This window comes from Jaculus jaculus, chromosome 8 (assembly GCF_020740685.1).
Source record: "Jaculus jaculus isolate mJacJac1 chromosome 8, mJacJac1.mat.Y.cur, whole genome shotgun sequence".
In the NCBI taxonomy this organism is placed as follows: Eukaryota; Metazoa; Chordata; class Mammalia; order Rodentia; family Dipodidae; genus Jaculus; species Jaculus jaculus.
In genome coordinates, this window is record NC_059109.1 from 29,607,219 (window position 1) to 29,616,090 (window position 8,872).

Sequence of the window (8,872 nt, forward strand, 5' to 3'; positions counted from 1 at the left end):
CATTCCTAGACAGTATAAATATATGGTTGAACTCACATTAAAACACGTCACCATTTAATCAATTACATAATAAAACAAATTATCAAGTATCCAATTATTAAGTTACATAGCTCAAAAGGCATATAAAATATTAGATGTCTGCTCAGTTCGTTAGCAGACCCCACTTTTTTGCAAGTTTGGAAAGAGGAAAATCATAATTCAAACAAAAAAAAAAGCTGGTAAAGAACTTTTGTTAAATATGGAAAAAATTAAGCATTTCAGAAATTTTGATTAAGAATTGCTTACAACAAAGCATCTCTACCTTTATAAACATTTACTAAATTAAAGAGCACATTCTCTGCTATACAAGACAAAGGCAACATCTGACTGAGATATTGAACAGCCTCTCTCCCATTCTTTCTTCAGGCCCTCCCTGTTCGTGTGCACCTCAGAGTGCAAACATTAAATTAACTATAAGGCTTTTTGTTTGTCTGGAGACATTAAAGACATGTGCTTCTTCAACATTGCAGATTTTCAAAATGGAGGTTTTTCCATAACAGCATAAAAGACAGAATGACATTAAATAATCACCAAAAGAGTTGGTTAAAAAAAAAATCAACACTTGAGCAAATCTGATGTGTGGGAAATGTAAACATAAAGTGAGCAGAAAACTATCTATATAGACCCTACATTTGAAATGACTGAAGGAATGAACCACCCAGGGTCTAGTGTCCTTAGCTCCTGAACGTTGGTTCTGTGTGAAACTAAAAATGTACAATGTTGTGCTGAACGCTTTGGCAACTAATTGTCCTACATGTCTTATGTACTGACAAGATTCTGCCGCAGGGAACAGTTAAAGACACCCATGGGCACATGATTTTAGGAAAGGTCAATTGGTACAAATAATAATCACATTTTAAATGCTAACCAGCAAGAATCTTTTGCTAAGTGTCCAAATAAGTTGATCATAACCCAAACTTAGAGGTTGCAATTCTGTCAAGCGTATAGCCTGGGAAAACACTCCTATGGACTTCATTAGAATTATTCACCAAGCCAAAATGTTGGCTAATTATGTATGACAAAACAGGTCTTGTCTGAAGTTCCACATCCAAGGCAATAGCATCAGGCACCCCAGTTTTATTGGATACAACAGTTGTTTCTATGACCATTGGAGTCTTTGAAGCGCAGCCGCATTTTAGGACGATACTTCTCCAAATACAAAAGTTGCTTGCTGTTGAAAGCACCACGCCGCTTTCTGGAAGGAAAAGAAGTTGCTGTGGTCACTAAACAGGATCCTACAAAAGTTACAGGAGCATGTCTTAGAGCATGCAAAATTCTATACAATGGGTCTAGTTTTTTGAATTTCTACTGTCCAACTCATTTTCCTTTAAGATGTATATATTTTTTCTATATATTAGCTATACTCGGCCTAAAAGTGTAAATTAACAAGTACTGAATCTGAATAATTTGAAGCAAAACACATTAATTATCTGCCTGGACTGCCAAAGAGTCGGGTAGTTCATTTCCTGGCCTTATATACCATTCTTTAAAATGATAGGGGAGATTTGTAATACATATATGCAAACAAAGAAATGTAAGAGAGCTTCAAATCAGAAGGCATTACTTACTGTCTTATGAATTGTACTGCATCTTCATATTTCATACCACCTTCAATTAATGCTAGGGCAACAAGCACTGGAGCTCTGATAAAGTAAGAATTGTGATAAATTATTTTCTCAAAATCCTATGTTATAAAACTAATTATATTTTTAAATCTAAAACATATAGCTATTATTAATCATTCAACGTAAGTAATACCTACAGTTCAATGTTAACCTTATTATATATTAAAAGTATTTGGAGCTAGGTGTGTTGGTATACGCCTTTAATCCCAGCACCTGGGAGGCAGAGGTAGGCAGATCGCCATGAGCTTGAGGCCACCCTGAGATTACATAGTGAATTCTAGGTCAGCCTGGGCTAGAGTGAGACCCTACCTTGCAAACCCAACCAAACAAAATAAGACCCTTTCTCAAAGTAAAAATTAAACAGGGCTGGTTACTGTAGAGAACTTAACTAGCATTTAGTAGGGTCTATGTTCAATCCCAAACTATCAACTCAAATCTTCATCTAGAACAACTCAAATTAAGAAATATCCTGGGGCTGGGGAGATGGCTCAGCAGTCAGTGGCATTTTTGTCTGGAGTTAGTTTGTTTACAGTGGCAAGAGGCCCTGGTTGTACCCACTCATACTCGCCCAAATAAATAAAATAAAAATACTAAAGAGAATTTTCTTACCTCCCAAGTCCTGCAACACAATGCACAGCAATACAACAACCAGGTTCTTCACGAAACTTGATTTTTACAAGACTTAACCAGTCATCAACAATCTGGTTGGAAGGTGGTGCACCATCATCAAAAGGCCAATCCTAAATGAAAGAACACATTTTAGACGATGAATTTGGCCAGGTGCATGCATACTCCTAGCACTCAAGGTGGCAAAGGCAGGAGAAATGCTGCAAGCATAAGGCCAGCCAGTGCTTCATAACTAGATCCTGGCTCAAAATACAAACAATGTCTAAATCATGCTAAAGTTTAAATATTGTAAATTTTATCACAACTTCAAAGTTGAACTTTCTGTGCTATGACTTATTTGAATGAATGTGCTGCACTAACTCATGGGCACTAGTAACACTTACAAGAACACGAATGCCTTCTTTCTCCACAAGAGCAGTGTCATAAGTTGCTTCACATACTCTTACTATTGTGGTCACTCCATACTTCTTAAGTTCCTGGATAAAAATACACATGAAGAAGACATGGTCTTCACAAGAACATTAATACTACAAATACTGTATGATGGTTAACAGAAAGTAATCATGGAAATAATGAGACAATTTCCAATGTATGTAACATGGAGGCAATTATTTAAATTGATTTAAAATAATATACAAAGTATAATTAGAAAAGAGAACGCTAAATCTCAATACATGTATTGGGCACGTTAGAATAAAAAAAAAAAATCAGGCTGGGTATGGTAGGGCATGCCTTTAATCCTAGAACCTGGGGGGCAGGAGTTGGAGGAATACTGTGTTGGCGGCCAGCCTGCGACTCCATAGTGACTGCCAGGGTCAGCCTGGGCTGGAGTGAAACACTACCTTGGAAGAAAAAACAAACAAAAAACAATCCATAGTTTTTAAATTCCTATATTGGCTAGTGATCATAAAGAACACTGGAACAGGATGCAACACCAGCCAAGAAGGGCAGAAGCAGTCTAAACAAAGGGAAATACAGTTCAAAAATTAGTTATCAAATAATAAGATCTGATGCTTTTATTTGTTTGCAGTAGAAATTAAAAATACAGAAATAGTTTTTTTAAATATTTTTTGTTCATTTTTTATTTATTTATTTGAGAGTGACAGACAGAAAGAAAGACAGATAGAGGGAGAGAGAGAGAATGGGCGCGCCAGGGCTTCCAGCCACTGCAAACGAACTCCAGACGCGTGCGCCCCCTTGTGCATCTGGCTAACGTGGGACCTGGGGAACCGAGCCTCGAACCAGGTTCCTTAGGCTTCATAGGCAAGCGCTTAACCGCTAAGCCATCTCTCTAGCCCCAGAAATAGTTTTTAAAAGCCACCTACCTTTTAAAACTACATTAGAATGCATTTCTACTAGTTATGACTCAACTTTACTGACAAAAAAATACATAGCCCTTCAATAAAAAATGTCATTCTAGAATTTCCTTATGAACACCTGTCAAATAAACATGTGTTCAGATAAATTACTCAGCATCGCATTCATTCCAACAACCCCTAATAAAAGAAGACACACAGGTGGTGAGACAGTGTTAGCCACATATCTGCCACCAGAAGCAGAAAATTGTATTCCAAACATCAAACATAGTCAAAGACATACAGTAGCTATAGTTTATGACACCACGCTAAGCATATAGATGACAGAAATCTATAAATGGTAGTCTTTGCTCTGTAAATTTACATAGACTTAATTAAATTAAATGAAAGACACATAGTCCTTCACAGTGTAAAACCTACCTCCACCCTAATGCATACATTTCATTTCTGGGAACTCAAGTATATAACACTCCCCCCCACCCCCCAGGTAGGAGCTCACTCTAGCTCAGGCTGACCTGTAATTCACTATGTAGTCTCAGGGTGGCCTCGACCTCATGGCGATCCTCCTACCTCTACCTTCTGAGTACTGGGATTAAAGGTGTGAACCATTATTGCTGGCAACATCTTATTTTTTAAAATAGTGTTTACTCTGATAAATACAAGCCTCACCATTAAATTACAATTAATTTAAAACATTTAAAAGTACCAAATCTTACCTCTATAAATTTATTTAAGGTTGCATTGGTTGGATTGTGAGTAATAAGGAATCTCATGTTCTTGTATGTGACTTCCACAGGAGCAGGGCGGTTCATTCGAGCCATGTTAATTTAGTTTAAAAAACAAAACCAGAAAAACACCCAATAGGGTTATGAAAGAATTAAAAAAAAAAAAACAAAAAACTGAATACAGAAATGGAGCAAAAAAAAACCCAAACAAACAAACAAACAAAAAAAAAAAACAAACTGAAGTCTACTTCAATATACTCCACTTGAACTTCTCAGTGCTTTTGAGTATGGAGCTGAGAGAAATGGGAAATGAAATGAACCTCCTAACAAGAAGCAGCAACTCTTCAATCCAGTAATACTGAGGCAATACAAAGAAGTGCACTGAGGTTTACCCCATCCAGTTTGAGCTCTTGTTAAAGCTGTGGATCTCACTTCAACACTGCTGTGTCCAGGCTAACCACTCTTATGGGGGCTTCTTGGTGGAGTAGTAATGGATCTCTACAGTTCACTTGTCTGCATAGAGGTCGTGCTGTGCCTGGCAGTAATCTCCACTGCCCTTCAGAAACTCCATAAATGTGTGACCAAGAACACCACAGAACTGCTGTTTAAAAGAAGGAGAGAGAGTAAAAAAGTTATTTTCTACTGCAAAAGGAACATGTTTTGGTTTTCAAGGTAGGGTCTCACTCTAGCTCAGGCTGACCAGTAATTCACTATGTATTCTCAGGGTGGTCTCGAACTCATGGCAAAATCCTATCTCCCAAGTGCTGGGACTAAAGGCATGTACCACCACACCCAGTGGAACATGTTATATTTTCCTACCAAGTATACAACTACCTTCTAAACAGATGAAATAAAGACATCTTTTCAACTTGTTACTTGTACCAAAATTCAAAGGGACAATTAAAGGCAGTTTAAAGTGTAAATAATAAACAATTATAAAGAATCCTCAAAGAAAGTAATTGCTATATTTGGTGAAATTCCCACACACCCACATATTATTCTTCCATTAATTATTTTCTTTTAGTGGTTTCTTATGTTCTGAACCATAAGCACTATTTCCTATGTGGGTTTGTCCAACTAACAGAACTTTTTAACTATAAAATTCATTTAGTTTCAAACTTTGAAGCTACTAGTTATTACACAATTAAATACATATGGAGACACTTAAAGTTAAAAAATTCCTTTCCAGTTCCTTCTTTTACAGTTAAATGTTCAGCAAGCTTTACTTGCTCAAAATTCAAATTTGCAGCTATACCCAAAATTTCCTTTTGTATTTTCAATCATCTCTTCAAGTTTCAGAAATACATTCAAGTTGAAAATCCAATTCAGAAGAATAGAAAACACAGTGGACTTCAGTTTAAGAGTTTTCCCTTTGGCCCAAATACTACTATTACCAAGAAATAAAAATACAAATATAAACTGGGCGTGGTGGCGCACACCTTTAATCCCAGCACTCAGGAGGCAGAGGTAGGAGGATCACCTTGAGTTTGAGGCCACCCTGAAACTATATTGAATTCCAGGTCAGCCTGGGCTAGAGACCCTACCTCAAAAAACCAAAAACAAACAAATACATTCTCTAGTTTTCCCTTTTAAAATCACTTGTCAATACAAAGTATTAAATGCCATTAAGTGACTTAATTCTTCAAGCTATTTTAAGTATACACACATAAACAGGCATTTGTTAGTGCCCACCTACATCTAATCAGTTTTGTGTGTGTGTGTGTGTGTGTACTTGGACGTACAGAAGGGGCTCGGTAATGTATGTATTGGTTATTAAGAACATAGTAAATGACAGCCAATGTCCTAAACATGTAATGTGTGCCCCAGAGAGAACAAGATGCTAAACCATCTTGAAACAAAAATGTTCTATTGATCTCCCTTGCATTAAACAAGATTTAAGACTGGGCGTGGTGGTGCATGCCTTTAATCCCAGCACTTGGGAGGCAGAGGTAGGAGGATCACTTTGAGTTCCAGGCCACCCTAAGACTACATAGTGAATTCCAGGTCAGCTTGAGCTAGAGTGAGACTCTACCTCTAAAAACGAAAAACAAACAAAAAGATTTAAGGACGGGGAGATGGCTCACAGTTCCAAAGTACCCAGCCATTCACAAAAAGCCAGAGAAGCATTCCTTTGCTGCGATATGAGGCCCTAATGCACTCATACACAACTGAAAATTAAACAAAAACTTAATTCAAAGCACCTGCTTCCATTTTATTTTATTCCTCTAGCTACACTAAAGCTACATTCCTTTAGTTTCCATTTTCACTTACTCCTTTATGATTTTTACAGCATTCTTAAAGATCTCAGAGACGACTCCATATGGTAATCAACCAGATCACAAAACAAAATAAAAATCACAGTCTATGCCTAATCCCAGCACTAGGGAGGCAGAGGTAGGAGGAATGCTGTGACTACTAGTGAACTCCAGGTCAGCCTGGGCTAGAGCAAGACCCCTACCTCAATAATAAACAAACAAATCCCAGTCTAGTTTCAGGTAAAACAAAGGAATTAGTATTTTAGTATTAAGATCCATTTACTAAAAAGGACTCGAAAACAACTTTCATTACGTTTTCAGAAGATGTCTGTGAGGCCAAAAATGCTAACATCTAAATGACCAGTACAGACATTAGTGAGCAAACTGCAGTAATCCGAGATAATTTTATTATACCTCTTTTTTTTTTTTTTTTTTTTTGAGACAGGGTCTTACCCGACACACTAAGTGCTTGAGACACATTCGGAGAATATACAGCTAAGACATTTGCAAAACTTTATGAATTCACTGTAGTCCCAGGCTGGCCTTGAACTCAGTGATCCTCCTACCTCTGCCTCCCCAGTGCGCAACCACGCCGGGTCTCTGAAAACGTTTTCAATAAGTGGAGCCACCCAGTGGCTGGGGGGACACCTCCCCTTGAAGCACAGGGGACCACACCATGTTTCGGTGCTGGGGAAAGACACCCCGCAGCCACCCCCGCCCTTCCCAGGCTCAGAACTGCGGAGGAACGACACACACACACGGTCACAGTGACACAGAGCAAAAGTGAACACGGTGTGCGCGCGCGCGCAGCTGGGTTTGTTAAGACGGCATCGGGCCAATCAACGTAGAACCAACTGCGTGGCCAAACGATTCCAAATGGACTCGGGTTTCCGGGAATGCGCCTAATCCAGCCTGGGTGAAAAGCGGCTTACTTTTCTGCGAACGACCTAGCTTCCTAGCTTTCAAGCGACGAGCTGGCATCAAACAAAACACGCATACAGAGAGAGGGACGACGAGAAGCAACGGGTCGGAATGTGGACCTGACGTCGATGGACGGTTCCAGCGACACTGGAAGTGACATCTTAATACTCCTGGAATGGTCGAGGAGGGTTCCACACCGCTCACCATTCGGGCTCAGGCTGGCCACCGTTGCCACAGAGCACGTTACCCCGGGAAGCGATCTGTCCTCCCCCGCCCCTCGGGCCGGTCACTAAACAGCCCCGCCGGTTTGCACCGGTCTCGTCCCGGGCCCTGACTTCCCCGGCACGAATCCAAGAGAGAGGAGGGACAAGACCCGACTTGTTCCCGTCACCCGCGGCCGGGGTGGGGACGGCGGGCGGCAGGGCAGGCTGCTCGCGCCCGGGCCCGCCCTCGGCTCCGCAATCACGGGCTCGCGCGGGCCTGGCTCGGGGCGGGCGGGCGGGCGGGCGGGCGAGGGCGTCGGGGCCATCTTGTGCGAGGCTCGGCGGCCGCCGGCCGCGGCGCTCCGGGATCGGGAACGCGACGGGGATCAGAGCCCGGGCTCCGGGCAGGGACCGTTAGCCGCCGTGCCGCTTCGCCCCCACGGCCACCCCGGCGCCACGTCTCCGTGCGAACAAAGGGCCGGGGACGCCGCGCAGCCCGCACGGCCAGGCCCGGCAAGCTCGAGGCCCGGGGACCGATCCCGAGGACCCCGCGCGACCACAAAGTGGCATTTGTACACCCCCACCCACCCACCCCACCGCCGCAACGCCGTCACCGGCCCGCAACGTCGAGAGCCTCGGCGGCCTCGTGGGTGGGGAGACGAGGCCGCGCGCCCAGGGAACCCCACCCAGCCGCAGCCTGGCCGGCGGGGGAAACGGAGCGGCCGCCAGGCTCGGAACAAAAGACCACGGCGGGCGAGGGGCGGCAGCCGTTCTCCGGAGGGGCGGCGCGACTACTCACAGGAATATGTCTACTCATTGAAGATTGTGGCCTAATCATACAGCCGGTCCCGAGGCGGCGGTGGCGGCAGGGCAGGAGGCGGCGGTGGTCCTGGCGAGGCGGCGGCGGCGGTGCAGGCGGCGGGGGCACCAGACTACCATGCAGTGAGCGGCTCGGCGGGGGAAAGAGCGCGTCGCCGACGAGCCCGCAGCCACAGGAGCCAATGCGCGCGCCGAGGCGCCTTTGCGTCACAAGCGCTTCCCCTTTATAGCCGGCGCGACGTGCGGCCCGCGGCCAGCCAATCACAGCGCGTGGCTCTGGGCCCGGGCCGAGCGTGGTGCGGGGACGGGCCGGCAAGGGGGGCAGGGGGCGGAGCCTGTCCG

At 43.3% G+C, this 8,872-nt stretch overlaps 1 protein-coding gene across 2 annotated transcripts; it reads right to left on the reverse strand.

Annotated features, from left to right (window-relative positions):
* Window positions 1-980: 980 nt before the first annotated feature.
* Window positions 981-8,653, reverse strand: Ptp4a1 (protein tyrosine phosphatase 4A1). 2 transcript variants are annotated; one of them, XM_045156335.1, is made up of 6 exons: window positions 8,511-8,653; window positions 4,324-4,933; window positions 2,675-2,767; window positions 2,274-2,404; window positions 1,608-1,682; window positions 981-1,234 (listed from the first exon to the last, which is right to left on the reverse strand). In XM_045156335.1, the coding sequence occupies exons 2-6, from the start codon at window positions 4,426-4,428 to the stop codon at window positions 1,117-1,119; spliced, it is 522 nt and encodes a 173-aa protein (XP_045012270.1). In that variant the 5' UTR covers window positions 4,429-4,933; window positions 8,511-8,653; the 3' UTR covers window positions 981-1,116. The 2 variants fall into 2 exon arrangements, with proteins under 2 accessions (XP_045012270.1, XP_045012272.1); XM_045156337.1 differs by having other exon boundaries at window positions 4,324-4,930; window positions 8,511-8,643.
* Window positions 8,654-8,872: the final 219 nt, after the last annotated feature.